We start from the raw sequence: 17,146 nt of genomic DNA, 5'->3' as shown, positions 1-17,146 counted from the left end.
CTGCTTCGATGAGCCATCCGAATACATCTTCCCACTAGTGTCCCGTTGCGCAGTGTCGGACCTTCCAGGAGGCCACACGTACATGCAAGAATAAGCTGTGATCTTTTGGGAGGGCTTGCAGGACAACATTGAAAAGGAGACCCAGCCTGCACCTAAACGGGAGAGGAAGTGGCCATACATAGCGAGATATATTACCGAAGTCATCCGCGATTGCATCCGAAACATGCCTCCCAATGTGCGCCAGACCGTGACGCCGAACATGAGCAGCCACTCGCTGCGTCGAGGTGCCGCTACGCACGCAAATGCTTCCCCAAAGTTGGCAATCCGGTGGATATCGACAAGATGTGCTTAGCTGTTGGAGTCACTTACGAAGGCTTTTGCCTACATAGGAACAACCACGCGTGAGGATCAAAGTCTTGCAAAAGTACTGGCCGGATACGAGGCTCCAGAGTTACCTGTCTTAACCCCTACTATTGGTGATCTGCAGCAGCGCCTTTCGACAGCGAAGTTTGGGCAGCTCGTAACGCTACGCAATGAATTGATCCGGCACGCTGGGCTCGCCTGACCCCCGGCTAAATGTCGCTGTCGATGTCGTGAATGCTACGTATGCAGCGCTGCTAATTCACATGAACACAGTGTTAGATACCACAACAAATAGAGCTACCACCCTAGCGTACGTGCCACGCTACCTGTACTAGCTGGAGCGAGCTCTCGCCGCCCCAAACGCGCTCTTTGGGTGCTCGATCACAACCGCGACTTGCCGTGAATAGGGCTCCCACATGTCATCTCGTTGGCGCACCATGGACCACGCTCAGCTCAGCCGCACTGCCACTGGAGGCGACTCGCAGCTTGCATCGACCTTGGAGAACATGCTGGCCCAGCTAACGGCGATCAACGACGGAATTGCCCGCGTTGAAGATGCCTTGGCTGCATCATCCGAGCGTCCTACCACTCTTGAAGGTGTTCTGCAACTTAGAGAGGCAACTGCGTCTCCTGTAGCCGCACGCACACTCTCTGTAGCACCTGCAACTGCATCGACACTGGCGGGCAGCTTCCCAAACTGGTACACAAACAACATTTGGGAGACAGTGAAAGGTATAAAGGAGCAGAACAAACGTGCAGAAGCAAAAGCGGCAGTAAACATAATGGTTGTACTGTACCAGAAGCTGTTCAACATTGCTGCGCCACCGTCACGAGCCGACCCCACTGCGTACGAGGCTTGGAAGCACTTATGGGAATTGGCGATTCAAATGGATGCAGCCGCAAACGAGAGGCGCCATGCATTCGACCACAAAAAGTCAACCCACAAGACATCGTCGGTGCGTAAGCGTTGGAGGCAGCTGCGCGCGTCGCATCCCGATGCGTACAGGACACTTGGTGCTTAATTCCTTCCGCAAAAACTAAGCGGCGCTGCTTTGATGCATGTGCTCCATCGTCACATTTGTGGGCAGCAGTAGACCTAGCATAACACACAGCAGCACGCATTCCTACATACAAATACACAGCACAGCACAACACATAGCACATTACACACAGGTTGCCCCCGGCTGGGTTTGAACCAGCGGCCTGGAGGCATTGTCTCCCGCTCTACTGCTGAGCTACGGGGGTGTGACGATGTGGGGGGATTGTACTTGACCTTCGGCACTTGAGCGGTCCGCGCTGAAAAAGCAGAATGAAGGGAGGAGAAGACTGTCGCAAAGCGAGCCAACGATTTGTTTCCAATTCATTGAATTGTAATTTAGACCTATCCACTGTCATCCAGAATAAATAATCTGGCCGGATTACATCCAGCATGACTCAGTCATTCCCTATGGCGACCTTCCTGACTGGTGTCCAGAATCTGCCAATTACTGCATCAGCATACAGCAAATCATTTGACTTGACTTCTGTAATGAGATGACCTTGTGAGAGTCGCAATAAGACACAATCAACGATTAGAGGTCACAGCAGAAAACGGACCAGCCGCGCATTCGCTTGGCTGGGCGCCCCTTCGCGCCCCCGCGGATTGCTACGCTCGCGATATAAAAATTAAATATCCTGGAGAGTGCAATGCGCGGATCGCTGGTGAGCTCCACGCTGGGCCCGCCTCGCATCCGCTCACCTCAGTTGGTGCCGCGGCTATGGCACCCACGTTGCCCCGCCCCGTGTGTGTTTGTACCGTATGCTGTGGTTTTAGTTACTAATACAATTTTCTAATAATTTTGTAGTATTGTAGTAGCTTCTGAAAACATGTACTAGTTTTGTGCTTTGCAAAGCTTTTGTCGGTAATCACTAGAGTGCCTGCTCGATTTGTAATAAACTGAGGTCATTTTATATATCGGGGTTATAAAAAGGGATACATCGATTGAGTTAGAGTGGCTAATAAATCAAGCGCTCGTGGTCGATTTTCGACAAATCGACATCGAAATCATTTAAAACGACCCTTTTTGCATTTTTGAAACGCAAATCGAGTGCAAACATAATAATTCCATGCATTTATCAGTTTTACGCCTGGTTATATGCGCCAACCATGCTCGATCTAGGCCATAAAACCGAGCGACATTCCATCTGCAAGCACAATACATGCCTCAAAATAAACACCAGGGATGCCCAAAAATGGATACTCACAAAAGTAAGTTACTATTTCTGCGTAAGTAATTTAGTTTAGGACATGACCTACTTTCAGCCGTTATTTATGTTACCATTTCGTAAAACTAGGTAGTTTATTTCACGGACCTCTTGAGGTCCAACCAAATTGTAAGAATTGTAGAGGTCATTCATTTAGCTAAGCGCAGCCTGAACAGCTCACTTTTAAATATGCATACTCAAATCCAACTCCAACTCCTCTTCTTCGCCAACGCCATGCCTGACAACCTTCTTGCCGCGGCCCCGCCTCAGCCTACCTTCACCCCACGGCAGATTTGCCCCTTCTTTTTTAAGCCGTGCCTCGACGAAGAGGGTGAGCCGACGGACTAAGACCTGCGGCAAGTGCCGCAAGCATACACCCAAGACAGGGTACACCAATTCGTTGTCCCATGCCCGGACCAAGCATCCTAGCTACGAGAGCCATATGCGTGACGCTACCGTCGCTGCAATCGGAACACTGCTGTCGCGGGTTAGTCAGAAAGCGTCAAACCGCTTCGCATGGGTGCGGTAGCTGGTGACAGGCAACCTACCGTTCTCCTTTTGTGAGTCCAAGGAAACCCGTCAGTACGCAATTGGGTTACTTTTCTGTCTCATAATCAGCGATAAATATCTGCATCTCATGTTTAGGTACACCAATTTAAACCAAATTTTAGTGACCACTTTGACATCCTTGATGGAGTCTCTAACGTAGGCTGTGGAGACGATAATCGGTGAGGAGATATGCCAGACACATTTAACCTCATCATCGACGGCTGGACGCACGGTACGAAGCACTACTTGGCTGTCTACGACTGTTGGGAGACGGCTGACGGCCGTCCTGTTAGATGTAGAGGTTTACAGTGTAGAAGTAGAAGTGACCATTGCCTTTAAGCTTTCCTAACTCGCTTCTTACCAGCCATCAGCGACTGCAAATTATGTGAGTGCGGGGCCGAGCCGGTCATGAAACCAGGGTTGCGGTCTAATTTCCTACACTCCTCCTCGGTCGTCGCGATCTCAGCTCTTCACGTTTCCTTCAAATTGAGAATATCTCGCAATTCTGCCTTCATCATCCGTGACCCCACAAACTCGGGCTTCACGATGCCCTTCCTGGCGTAGTCGCAAATAAACTTTACGCGGATGTCCACAGGCTTCGCGCCGGCCATGCTGCCCCGTCCTCCAGCTGCTTGATGGCGGCCTGGTTATCCATCGGCATCGGCATCGACAGCGCCACCTTAAAACCGATCTCCGAAACCAACTCCCTCAGCCCCAGTAGCTCTCTTCCAACGTGCGAGGCCGACGTGAACTCGGCCTCTATGGTGGACAATGCAACTTCCGTTTGTTTCTTACAGACACACAGGACAACGGCGCCGTCCATGGTGACAGCTTCACCGTTGACAGACTTCCTGTCACCCTTGTCGGCGGCGAGGTTCGCATCACTCCAGCTTTTCATCGCAACTTCGTGGCCCTTGTCGGTCGCGACCTGCATGCCGAGGTTCAGGTGTTTCCTGCTCTTCAGGTATTTCGCCACCCTTTTAGCCAATTTCCAGTCCCTTATGGTCGGCTGGTGCGTTCGTCGCGTGGCCTTGTGCACGGCGAAGCTGATATCGGGCCTAGTGCAGCGTGCAATCCACCAAAGGCTGTCCACGAGCGACTGAAACGTTCGCACAGACGGATCTCCTCCAGCCCCGTACGTCTTCAGCAACGCTGGCTCCTTAGCCTCCGCCTCGCTGTTCTCTTCTCCAATGGGTGCGCGTACTCCATTTGCGTCTGCAAGTCCGTGCTGCTCGAGCATCTCCTCAATCATTGCCTGCTTATCCAGCCTGTACCCATCTTTGCCGAGTTCCCTTCGCATCCCCAGAAACTTCCGCACCTCTCCCAAGTCCTTGATGGACAAAACGCTCATCGCACAGAAATACTCGTCCACCCGCTCGGTCTTTGACGTTGTCACCAAGAGGGCGTCCACGTACATGCCGAACAGAGTCATGTCATTGTCCTGCTTCTTATAGGAAGGACACATGTCCGTCACGCAGCGCGTAAATCCGGCCTCCTCCAACTTTGCGTGCAGTAATGTACTCCAAAGTCTTTCTGCCTGTTTCAGGCCGTACAGTGACTTCACAAGCCGCTGCACTAGCTCGTACTTAGTACCTACTCCCAGCCTGCGCATCACGCCCCCCCCTACATTCATGCCTCGTGGGATCCGCAAATAGTTCTCCAGGTGCTGCGCTTTCTCGGCATTGACGTACGCGTTAGGAACATCACCTTGCCTTGCCGGCACACTTCAGCGCCGAGCGAACACTAATATAACCTTCATCGTACTTAACGTCACACCCGCAGCGAAAGTTAGGACATAGTCAATACCAAACAACTGCTCATTTCCGCAAGCAACAAGGCGAGCCTTGAAACGCTCGTTCATCTGCATCTGTCTTTGTTTTAAAAACCCACTTGGTGTGCAAAACGTGATTTCCAGTCGGAGGCACCACCACCGTCCACACGCTGATTTTCCTGGGTCGCCCTGAGTTCTTCTTCCATAGCTACCAGCCACTTCTCCTTCAGCTTGCTCTTCATGGCTTGGCTGTAATTGCGTATGTCAGCCTCTCGCACACTATTCACGACGCCTCCTGTCGATCCTCCATGTCCAATGTCTGCGCTTTGCTGTGCTAATTTTGCTACTGACTTTCGCGTTTCGAACGTGTTAGGTGCCGGTCCCTCGTCCAGTGGTTTTTATTTTGTCCACGCGTCAGATTCTTAGGCGCGTCCTTTCCCGCGAGCTGCTTCTTTGCACCCTTCTTCTTCTCGGACGTCTCCTCCGACTCTGAGCCCCCGAGGCGCATGCGCGTAAGTTGCTTGATCTGCGCATCGGAGAGGATCTCTACGCTACTGACGTGCTGTGTCACCACTACCTTGTCTCGTTGGATATACACCCGGTAGCCTTTCATCTCGTCACGGTTGCCAATTATCAACCCAGGGCACCCTCTTTCCCCCATCGGCTTGCCCGTGGAGTCCACACGCACAGTGCAAGGCGATCCAAACACCACGATGTCGCTCAGATCTGGTGTTCGTTGTGTCAGCATCTGCAGCGGGGACTTTGAGCCTGGGTTCGCCTTGCTTGGGCTCCTGTTAAGTATGTACGCCGCGTACTCAGCAGCATCGCCCCAGAAGCTTAACGGGAGTCCACCATCCTCTCGGCCTTGCCGTTGCTATCTTGGTTCCGGGGCTCGCTAATATGCCGAGAAATCCCCATGTCCTTGCCGAATAGGTCCGGCGCTCGGTACTCGCCATCACCATCCGTCCTCAGCCCGTGAATGCGGCAATTAAACAGTCGTTCGAAGAAAGCCATATAATGCTTGAACTTCTGCGCAGCGACATCCTTGGTCTTCGCAAGAAACACTCTGCAGTAGTTCGTCCGATGATCGATAAAGTTAACCAAATAGGGGTTTCCTAGACGATCTCGAGGCGTTATCGGCCCCTTCAGGTCGGAGCAGATGACGCCTCCAATGGCGTCAATGGGTGAGTTGGTTCCACTGTCCCTCTGCGGCTGCTTGTTCTCCGCCTGCTTGCCTTGGGCACAGGTCAAGCAGTTGGCCCGTACCATGTCCGTGGGTGCAATCCCCGAAGCCGGGTCCTTCGCCAACCGGATAATCGCATCGTAATTAAGATGCCCGAGCCTCCGGTGGAAATGCATAAGAGAGCCAGACTGCACGTCCTCTCCTACCGCAGCTTCGTAATCGGCAAGAGCCGACATCAGCACATTACACGCACTATTCGAGCAATTGGGCTCTCGCATTCGCACCATCAAAACGTTGTTGCACTTCTCAACGTCGAACACGACGGGTCCACCATTGATTTCGGGACGGCACGGCGTTGTCCTCTGTACGCGAGTCCATATCCTTTCGCTTCTAACAGGCTGAAAGAAATATTGTTCCGCTGCCGATTTTTCGCGTATTGCACGTCCGTAAGCAGCACCTTCACAGCCTTGCCGTTCGCTGTCGCTTCCAGCAACACACTCCCTCTCTTTGCTACCTGGAGCGCGCCTCCATCGGCGGCAATACGCTCACTCTTGAAGTCCTCCGACTCACTCAGCAGACTTGGGTCGTTGACTAAGTGGCGACTCGAGTCACTGTCGAGAATTCAGTCTTTTTTCCGAACTGACTGCGTCCTTTACCACCAGCTCAAAATCGGTTTCACCCTTTTCACCGTTCTTTTTCCTTTCGGGACACACAACTTTCAAGTGTCCAGTCTCTCCGCGATGTAAACACTTGCAATTGTCCTGCCGGCGTTCGTGGACGAAATGCACCACCTCTCGCCCTAACTGCTTGCCTCGTATCTCGATCTCGGTTGACTGCGCAAAATGTGCCAGCTCTTCAGCCTGTCGTAGGTAGTCCGTGCGCGCTATGCGCGAGAGCATCGACACTCTTATAGCCGGGTCTCCGTAGTGAAGAATGTTGTCCAGGACCAAATTGTCTGCGCCTCCGCACGACTCGCTGACCGCAACCAGATAGGTAGTGCTCTGTCCAGCTCCGTTTTGAGCTCTTGGGCACCGTGAGCATTTTCATGCTCTGCGCTGGCGTGGTCTTCGTGGCGAACGTGTGGGGCAGACGCTGCATCGCGTGCTTCAGCGTCGGCTGCTCCTCCTACCATCTTTCTACCTGCTCGTTGTAGTAGCGTTTGGCCATGCCGGTCAGGGGGTGGTCCAAGACGTCTACCTTGACATCCTCTGTCCACGGGTAACCGCTCGCCCGCTCCGCAAATTAAATCTAACGCATGAAACGCTTCCCCCAAGCCAGGAAATAGCTACCGCGTCCATGATATAGCTCCTTGCCATCGAACGGGCAGATCTTGATCTTGCGCTGCCGCGTGTCCGGTACTCGTGCAACGTTTGCTACGGGTGGTGGTTGTACCGGCGGAACCGGCGGCTGGTACGCACGCGGTGGCACGTAGTGCTGTGGAAGCGCCGGTTGTGGTGCCTGCGCCATCCCCACGTTTGCGGCCACGTCCGCGTACTCGCGCTGCCTCATACCGAAGTACGTGGCCGGCGACATATGTGGTGACCTTTTTTTTCTCGGCGGGGTCTGGTCAAGTGCAAGACGGTCCATCGGCCCGCCACGCCCGAGGGATGATCCGAATACGCTGGTCTCGCGGTCCTTGAGCCGCTCCTTCTCATGCGACGCCTCTAGACGCTCCATGCGCTCTTTGAGGCCCGTGCGTAGGTCCAACAGCTTCTCCTGCGTGCTCTTCGACTCTTGACTTCTTCAGAGCCATTTTTAGCCCTTTTGCGACCATTTGCTAGCTCCGATATCATGCGGACGTCACCCGCGGCGACAGTACGTTCCGTTGGGCTCATAACCTGTTAGATGTAGAGGTTTACTGTGCAGAAGTAGAAGTGATCATTGCCTTTAAGATTTCCTACCTTGCTTTTTACCAGCCATCTGCGACTGCAAATCCTGTGGGTGCGGCGGCCGAACTGGTCATGGAACCGGGGTTACGGTCCCATTTCTACACGTCTTCAGTACCCATTCTGTCACTAGCCCCGGTGATGGACGATCCAGATCACCATCTCAATGCTGACGGCCATACGACGGCCATCTCGCGCTTTCTCTCGTTCTTCGGAAAGTCTATTGATGGCTGCCAGTTTTTGGTTGGCGACAACTGCGCAGTCAACAAGCGGCTCGCAAACTTGCTTCGCGTCCCACTCGTTGGCGGTACCAGTCACTGCGTAAATCTTGCCGTGCGTAAGTATTTGGAGCCCTACGACAGCAGTTTCGAGGAAGTGCAGCGGTTAATACGGAAGTTGCGGACGATGAAGCAAGAGGCTCAACTGAGGTATCTTTTTTATTTTTTACATACTACTCTTGCTTTTAATTAATTAATTGTAATTATCGAAATTCCGAAAATAAGTATAGGATCAAAACGCCATTGTCGCCTATCCTGCGCCTAGACACGCGCTGGTCATCCATCTTATCCATGATCGAGCGTTCTGTCTGCTTGCGAGAGTCTGTATCGGCGGAGGAAGAGGACATTGGCGACGTTCTACGTACCCGAGCTACGCATCCCAAGCTGACTAAGCTCCTCGCGAGCCTTTGCGGCGTCGAGTCGGTCTCCAAGCGCCTGCAAGCAGATGGGCTGACACTGCTGGATGCACGTGATCTGTTTGATATTCTAACATGCTTGATATCAAGCATGTTAGAAATGTGGGAAAGGGTCCGTTTGTATTTTTACGACCTTGTTGCACAGAGTTTGGGTAGATTTCGTCAGATAGATAGTTGTATGAATACACTACATTGAGCCATGCCTGGTCCAAACGATTTCGTGTTTGTGGCTGCCATCCACTCATTCTTGAGCTCGCCGCTGTCATACGCAAGCCACTAAGCCGCAACAAAAATGGCTCCACCGCGTCGCGTTACGCGCCGCGACGCAGAGATTTTCATGCGCCGGCTGAGCGGCTACGACGGCGAGGAGAGGGGTCGTCTAGTGCGTGAACACCGCGAGTACATCTCAGGAACACGGGACTGAGATGCCGACTCCGGGGACGACGACGGCACATTGCCAGCACCGCCGCCGCCTCCTACAACCGGTAGACGCCCACGCATGACTGTCTCAATCAAGCCATAGGATTCGCCCAAGTAGCAGAAGCTGGCTTGCGGGGCCAGCACCTCGATGTCAACTTGCGGTACACATTGTGTATTGTAATAGTGTGTGTATTTATCTAACCTTGTATTGTATTGTTTGTGATAGAGCGTCAGATTCCTCGCAGCCGAGGGCAGAAAGAATCAGTCCCCTGCCCGTCCAGCATGAAGGCATATCATCGCTAAATGGGTGGGGCGGACGTGCACGACCAGCTGCGGCTGTAACGCTACTCGCTGCAGCTCTCCTTGCGCTTTCGCAAGTACTACAAAAGTCTGGCATTTTGCCTATTTGATATCGCTATTGTGAATAGCTTTATCGTATTTCGCGAAGCAAGGAAAATGAGAGGCGAACCCGCCGCTGACCACGCAGGCTTCATTTTCCAGCTCCACGCGCAGCTACTGGGCATGGGCCCAACGGAATTTGCGAACATGGTACGGCTACCGAAGCATTCACTTTTGGTTTATTCTAATTTCCTGCTGTTTGGTCTATTGTAGATGTACTCATCGGGGCGTGTGACACACTCGCGGCAGAGGAGTGCTCAAGTCCGGAAGTTCTTGCTTGAGAGGGACTTGCGGAGTTGGTAGTAAAATTGAGAATGCATTAAATGTTTTATCCTGCTGCTGTGCACTAGATCTTGCTTCATAATAGTCTTCAGCTGTCACACTGCTTCTTCATCCATCACTCTAGTCAGTTAAGTCCGTAAAAGATTCCCTGCTGCTAGAGCTGGATTTCCCCTCGCAATCCTCTTCGTGCACGTTGGCGTGTCACCTGTGACTCCAAGTCGAGGTGACGCCACAAGCTCCGAAGGCCACAGCTTGGCCATGGACGAGGTGTGGGGGAGGTGAACGGTATTCGGAAGCGCCGCCTACGACAGTGTAAGGTGTGTACAATTCGCAAGACAGTGAGCAGCAAGCGCCAGGTCACGCGGTTCGTTTGTCCAGGGTGCAGCAAAAGAAACAATAGAAATGCACTGATTCTTCATCACTTACTAATAGCTATTGCAGGTTGTACCTGTGTGATAAAGTGCGCCAGGGTCGTTACCCGGGCAACACGCGGACATGCTACGCGATCTGGCACGACCTCTGCAGGAATGGTCGCGATCGCCTTAAGTCTCGCTGCGGTCGCGGCATTCAAATGAGGCCACCGGGGAAGAAGGCAGGTAGCGCTGGTGAGGCTTCGACAGAAGGTGGTGCTGCGAGTGAAATTGAGACCGTCGGCGATGATGAAGGCAGTGGCGATAGTGACACCACTCCCGAGTAGGCACATGATGTGCAATCAGCTGCTAGTGTTTGTTTTGCATTACTTTTGCACTTCAACACAAGATGTTCGCAATATTCTTTGCACTCGATTTAGCTAAAGAAAGACTATCCTTGTAAAAAGGGCCAAATCATTTTGCTCTATATTTAGCATGCAGCTATAGACCACGTCAGAACAAGCTCGATAGGAAGCGTGTGGTCACATGGACAGTGATAAAGGGTGGCATTGTACTGAGAGGCGGATATGGTTCACATACAAACTCCTTGTTATCACTAGTCTTTAACATGCTTGATATCAAGCATGAGGTTAGGGGGTTGCATTTACGATTTGATCTCGTAACAGGGGGTGTTAAAAGGTACTTGCACATGTACTTCGCCGGTCCAGGAAAGAATTAACAGTTAGGATTTTTATTTAAAACCTCGCATGTGTGATTGGTCAATGTCCATCCTGAGATGGGTACGATTGGTTAAAATGAGATCATTTGAGGATTTGTATGCACACAGATTGAGAGTAATTGACACGAAATGGATTTAATTACGTTTAGTGATATTACCATCCGTTTGCGCTTGTTTTACATGCTAGTATTTATATAAAGTTTAATTATGATTATTTTTGACGTCAAAGCGAAAAAAAATCCACCCCTCCATAAAGTGATAGTCCAAATGGTCACGACCGAAGTCATCAAAGAACTGTTAATTCTTTTTCGGACCAGACAAGTATTTATATAAAGTCTAGGTCTAGGTCTATATTATATAGACCTAGACCTGGATTGCGTCGTTTGATGTACCCACAAAGGGCCAAGTGTCGACCCCATTCGAAGAAGAAAAACAGAGGACGGTTTCTCTTTTCCCTCAAACTCGACGAACTTCCATGGGCATGGAGCTGCACGTTCGCGCGTGCTCTGCGCGCAACCTGCTGGACAAGCAGACCTTCGGCAAGCAGGACCCGTACTGTAAGCTACAGCTTCGTGGCAAGAGCTTCAAGACACGAGTGCACGACAACGGACGTGAGTAGTTTCTCGTCTTCTCTCCCCTTGCTTCTAACCATCACTCTTGCTTTACTGCCCCTTTAAAGACAAGACACCCGTGTGGAATGAAGTCTTTGTCTTCTCTGTCGTAGACCCACAGTTGGACCAGCTCGTAATCGAGGTCAAGGACAAGAATTTCACGTCCAGCACCCTGATCGGCGAGTGTCGCCTGCCTGTGAGCATGTTTCTTAGTGGCAGCGTCGTGGACCAATGGTATACACTCAACAATGGCTCCAAGCGCGCGGGGGAGATCAATCTTCGCGTGCAGTTCAAGGGACCAGGAATGCAGACCGCAGGAGCGGCCCCTGTTGCCTCCACCGAGAAGGCTCCAAAGCACGCCACGGCTCAAGCCTACCCGTACCCTCGACAGCCCAGCTACTCAACCCCACAACAGTATCATGCTTCCAGCGCTTACCCGGCGGCGAATGCATACCCAACGTCGTCTAGCACGGCGACAACGGCTGCTGTTGCTGCTGCCGCCGCCGTTGCAGCCACATCAGCACCGCCTCCGCAGCCATACTATCAACAGCCACCCCCGCAGTACTCACAGCCACCCCCACAGTACTCACATCCTCCGCCGCCTCATTACGCACAGCATCCTCCTCCGCATTACGCACAACAGCCTGGATACTACCCGCCGCCTCCCCCGCAGCCAGGTTACGGCTACCCACCTCCGCCCCCAGCCACTGTGGCTTACGCTGCTGGTCCTCCCGTGATGGTAGTGCAGGGGCAACCCCACTATGGTCATCATCACCACCACCATGGCTCCCCTCGTGGCTACGGCGGTGGGGGCTTTGGTGGCTTCGGTGGAGGTGGTAGTCGCGGTGGAGGTGGCGGTATGAGCACGGGACAGATGGCTATGGGTGTTGGTGCCGGCGTTCTCGGTGGTATGCTGCTCGGCGAAGCGCTGGATGATGTCTTCGACTAGGCTTGACGAAATCAGAAGCTTTGGCTGCTTTCTGATGAAAAGTAAGTCTTAATGAAGTCCTTTGCATGTTATACATACTTTTACAAAAGTGTACTGGCAAATTCAAAAGCAAAACTTGAAGTTAATCGCTCCACTGGCAGTGCGGATTGGACCTACTTTTGTGACAGGGATAACATGTGGTGTATTTTTGGCATTTTGATGCAGTTTAGGTATTTTATAGCACTTCAACTTGGTCGGCAACAATGGCAGAGCCATCGCACTCACGAGTTCCAGGCTCTACTCTTGCGTTCAAGTCTCCATCTCGCCAGTCGCTTGAGCCAATGCTGGAGATGTCTTCGCCGCAACGAAGACGTGACTACTTCGTGACTGACGACTCCGATGATCACGTTCCTTGTGTAAAGCCCCAACTTCAGCGCAAACTCCCCTTCCAGTATCAGGGCGACGTATTTGCGCAGCGTGGTGAATACACCGACGCCGGACTCTACATGTCACGACTACCAGCATCTCGGAAGGAGAAACAACCTCTTTCTGCGCGTGCTGGGGCCAACTACAAGCTCCACCCAGTGAAATTATCTCCTGTGACCACTGTCAAGGCTGCTTCTCAACGCCAAACGGCTCAAAACAACCCTCCAGTATCAACTCCAACGGTATCAGCAGTGAATTCCAATAAGCCAAGTCAAAAGAGCAACAGGAAGCGGCAGTACGCAATCGCCGTGGAGGCGATGGCGGCAAATCGCGCTCTTCACGGGACGCTACTCAACGACAATGTGGTGCCCAGCGTCATGGCGCTATGCCGCTCCAAGGACGCGGCCACATTAGGAGCTTGTGTAGCCACGCTTGGCCACTTGTCATGTGAACCGGAAGGACGATCCATCCTGCTTTCCCACAACGCCTTGCCGCTATTATCTGCTCTTGCACTCTCGTCAGCACATACACATGAAAAGCTACTTCTTCCGAACTGTGTGGGCACTTTGGCCAACCTCACTATAGAGGACGGAAGTGAAAGTGGGTTTATCAAGGAGAAGGCACTTGACTGTCTGATAAAGCAGAGACGAACGTCAGCTCTGGCCGAACGAGCTTGCACCTTTGCGATGTTCAATTTATCGTGTCCCCAATACGCGTATCCTCGCGTGGATGATGCCGTCCATGCCCTCGCAGAGCACGGAAAAGACGCACGAGACCGCGAGACGTTAAGTCGAGCCGTCTACAACTTGGCGTGTACACGAATGAACCACATCAAATTGGTAGAACCTGAGGTCGTGGCGATCCTTCGACTGCTTATCAGCTGCCAGCAGAGCGAAGCTGCGCGTCTCAATGGCCTCGCTGCATTGTGGCACCTTGTGGAGAGTGGCGCTTGTCGTCGCGCACTTGTTAGAACTGGAGATTGTGTCCGCGTTGTGGTGGAAGAGCTTCCTCGTCTCGGTCTTGCTGCGAGTGACGAGTACGTCGTCTGTACGCTAACAACACTCGTCTCTTTGACACGCGAGACAAACGCTCGAGAGCTTATGGGCAATGCTGGAGCTCTGGACGCTTTAGCTTCTCTAGGCACAGGCGTAAAGCGACGTCCAACGGTGCTCCTACTCATTTACCGCTTGATTGCTATATTACTATCAGCACCTGGCAACATCCGAGCTGTGAGCGAGAGAGTTGTGCAATTCCTACTCGCTTTCCAGCACGAACATGAAGATGGTACAACAGCCACTTCGGCCACTGCCAAGTCTCGTTACGTGCTCTTCGCTCTGGCGAGTATCTTATCGTGGAACCAACCGGAGGATCCCACTGTTTCTTCGGGACAACACAACATTGACTTATCGATACAATCAATTCCATTGGAACTGGACGAGTTACTGGACGCGCCGCAGCTTCTAGAACAAATCTACCGACACGTTGGGTACTCCGAATTCCCACACGACAGCGCTCGGATGCGGCTACAAATGGTCATTTTGTACAATTTGTCCTTCCGATACCCAAAGGCAGATGTTGCCAGACTAGCGCACGAACGATTGAGCCAAGTTGGGGCCAATTCAAAGAATCGTCACATTCTCAACTTGCTAGGAGGTAGTTTCTTTAGTCTGTGTATGGAGTACGAAGTGCATCGCTTACTCTTGGCTGCAGCCTACGCCGCAACAGACGAAAAAGGAAATTTCTTGTTGCAGCGTCTAGCGCGGGATGGGGATGTCGAGGCGCAAAGTATGTGTCTCAACACTGTTTGCATCTTGTTCGACGGTCGCTCGCTGTCTCGAGACGAGTTACTAAGGCTCATCGACCACATCTTTCCCGTTGTGGTCGAGGTTTGTACTGACAAAGACCAGACCAAGAACACAGATAGCGAGAGCTCCGATCACGCACCGCTGAGAGCAGCTTGTGCCGCTTGTCTCACTCGTTTCGCGAGTGTGGCAGAATATCGACTTGCGATGGTAGAACGTGGTTTATTAGATGCGTTGGCAGTCTTGGCTGGCTCGGACGATGACGAGACATTGCGGTTATGTGTGCACACGTACGCCCTACTATCACAGGATAGAGCAGTAGGAGCTGCATTGTTACGTGGCGGTGTTATCAAGGCATTGACGCTACTGGCTGCTGCTCCCGAAGAGGTGGTGCGTCGAGCCTGTGCAGTTACGCTTTGCAACTTATCATCGGAGGCTGCTCACGTGGAAGACTTGGTGAGGCTTGGCGCTCTTCGCGCTCTACTCGTGCTAGCCTGCGTCAAGTCCAACGACCCAGAGACACGTCGTGTATGTCTGAAAGCTGTGCTTAATCTACTGAGACTGTCGAAGCCAACAGTGATGCAACGCTTGTGTGATGACGGTCTGCTCTGGGCCTTTGGGATGTTCACAGATGCCATGGAGCCCAGAGACTATGCCATTCTCTCGGATGCTTTCTGTCTGCTAGCTCAACATTCGTCAGCACGTGCTGGACTCATTGCCAAGCCTAGTACCGTCGCCTCACTCGTGCAAATACTTGAATACGACGTGGTTTGCTCAACAAAAGTGACAGTGTTGAAGGGATTACTCAATCTACTAGCAGACCCAAACAGTGCAGCTTTACTCCTGCTAATCGGCGTGCTACCTCGCCTCGTGGCGTTCGTGGAGACGGAGAAACAGCCCGAAGTTTGTGAAATTGTGGTCGAATTACTAGTCCTAATCTTCCAGAACTCCATGCCCGATAACGATGCTGCAGCTGGAGCGTATGCAGAGCCTGCGCCCATGCGTACTATCACGTACCTCGTACATGTAGCAGAGCAGGAAGAACTACATCGTAGTGACGAGAGCACTACAAAAGGTGCTAGTTGCGCTCAGAGTTGTGCCGTTCTATTGCACCTACTATCGCTACACGAATTCACACGACCGGCGTTGCTTGTTGCACACCCTCCACTAGGCACTGCACTTCCTGTGCTTCTATTGCAAGCGAAGGGAGCAACACAAACACTTTTACTGAGGTGCCTGTACAACCTCACATGTGATGCTGAGCTACTGTCACGTATCCCACTAAACGTCTGCATTCCTGCATTGAAGACGGCATTGGCAACTCAAGAGACTATGGATACTTTAACGGAGACTTTGGAAGATGAGCTAGAGGTATTTGCACTGTGTGCGGGTATTTTACGCAACACTTCAACGTCCACACATTGCCACGAAGTGCTGAGCTCAGAAACTGCAACAATGTTGCTATGTGAACTATTTACTGTGGGAGGAAAAGTGTGTCGTGAAAATGTCGCGTTGGCAACTTGCAACTTATTGTTCGGAAGGGTCAACTCTCACGTATTACTCTCTAAAGGGGTATTGCCACTTGTTTTATCGCTGTGTTCGCCTGTGTTAATAAATTCGTCAGAAGCCCAAGCCATGTGCTCCGCTGTGTTGCGGAAGCTGGCAATTGCACCAGGAAACAGTCAACTGCTCCTACGCGGTGGCGCGGTTCGCCATCTTGTGACGCTCATGGGAAACAGCTCTTCCATGTTCGTCAAGATGAACTGCGTTGCCACTTTCTGTCTCCTAGCGCAAAAGCCAAGTGTTCCTCCGATTTTGGCGTCGCAAGGTGTGTTGGCTTCTGTACTGGAATTTCTAGACCACTTTGAGCGAACGGAAGGTGCGCTGGACCCGTGTGTGGAAAGCATGTGTGTCGATCTGCTCTCCAAGCTCGCGCAGTTCTCAAACGCTAGCAATCCCCGAGAACGACACCTGTCGTCGTTATTGTACCGAGTTGTCGAGAAAGAAGACGCCAACACTGCGCCTTCAATACCTCAAACCACTCGACCCACCGGAGTTGAAGTCTGGCAAAACGACCGCAGCTTTCTCCAACGAGAGCAAACGGGGCCGCTCCCCCCGACGGCAATATTCTCCAGACTCATCTTGTCTTTCAATGATGCACCAGTTGTGCCTCATACCCCACAAACCATTTCGTACCCTGGTTACGCTATTGAAGTGAGTCCGAGTGCGAGTTACATCGAAATGGGAACAATTGAGCCAATGTTACCGCCAATCGAGACACTGGAAGACAATGCAACACAGGAGAGTGATGTTCGTTTGCAGACTGGAGACTTCACCCCGCCGCCCATGTTTCCAAAGTTGACGACCCCTTTCAAGCCCCTACCATTCATGCCACAAGTTGGGATGTTAATCACCAAACCATCGTCTTCTAAGGTACCACCACTTCCGCCACGACCAATAGCAATTTCTAAGTAAAAATCAGCATTGAAACCTTTCTCT

The 17,146-nt window shown here is 52.0% G+C and overlaps 2 protein-coding genes across 2 annotated transcripts; both read left to right on the top strand.

Moving 5' to 3' along the window:
* Positions 1–11,313: 11,313 nt before the first annotated feature.
* PITG_08594 (uncharacterized protein) lies at positions 11,314–12,501 on the top strand (the record flags this gene model as incomplete). The annotated part of the gene is made up of 2 exons (XM_002903910.1): positions 11,314–11,491; positions 11,560–12,501. The coding sequence occupies 2 exons, from the start codon at positions 11,356–11,358 to the stop codon at positions 12,438–12,440; spliced, it is 1,017 nt and encodes a 338-aa protein (XP_002903956.1).
* Positions 12,502–12,682: 181 nt separating this feature from the next.
* PITG_08593 (uncharacterized protein) lies at positions 12,683–17,122 on the top strand (the record flags this gene model as incomplete). The annotated part of the gene is made up of 4 exons (XM_002903909.1): positions 12,683–13,072; positions 13,124–14,735; positions 14,802–15,934; positions 16,019–17,122. 4 exons carry the CDS (start codon positions 12,683–12,685, stop codon positions 17,120–17,122), a joined length of 4,239 nt encoding a protein of 1,412 aa, XP_002903955.1.
* Between the last annotated feature and the right edge of the window lie 24 nt (positions 17,123–17,146).

This window comes from Phytophthora infestans, genomic scaffold, assembly GCF_000142945.1.
Source record: "Phytophthora infestans T30-4 supercont1.13 genomic scaffold, whole genome shotgun sequence".
Classification (NCBI taxonomy): domain Eukaryota; phylum Oomycota; class Peronosporomycetes; order Peronosporales; family Peronosporaceae; genus Phytophthora; species Phytophthora infestans.
The sequence above is the reverse complement of the archived record's forward strand: the minus strand, read 5'-3'. Positions and strand labels throughout refer to the sequence as shown.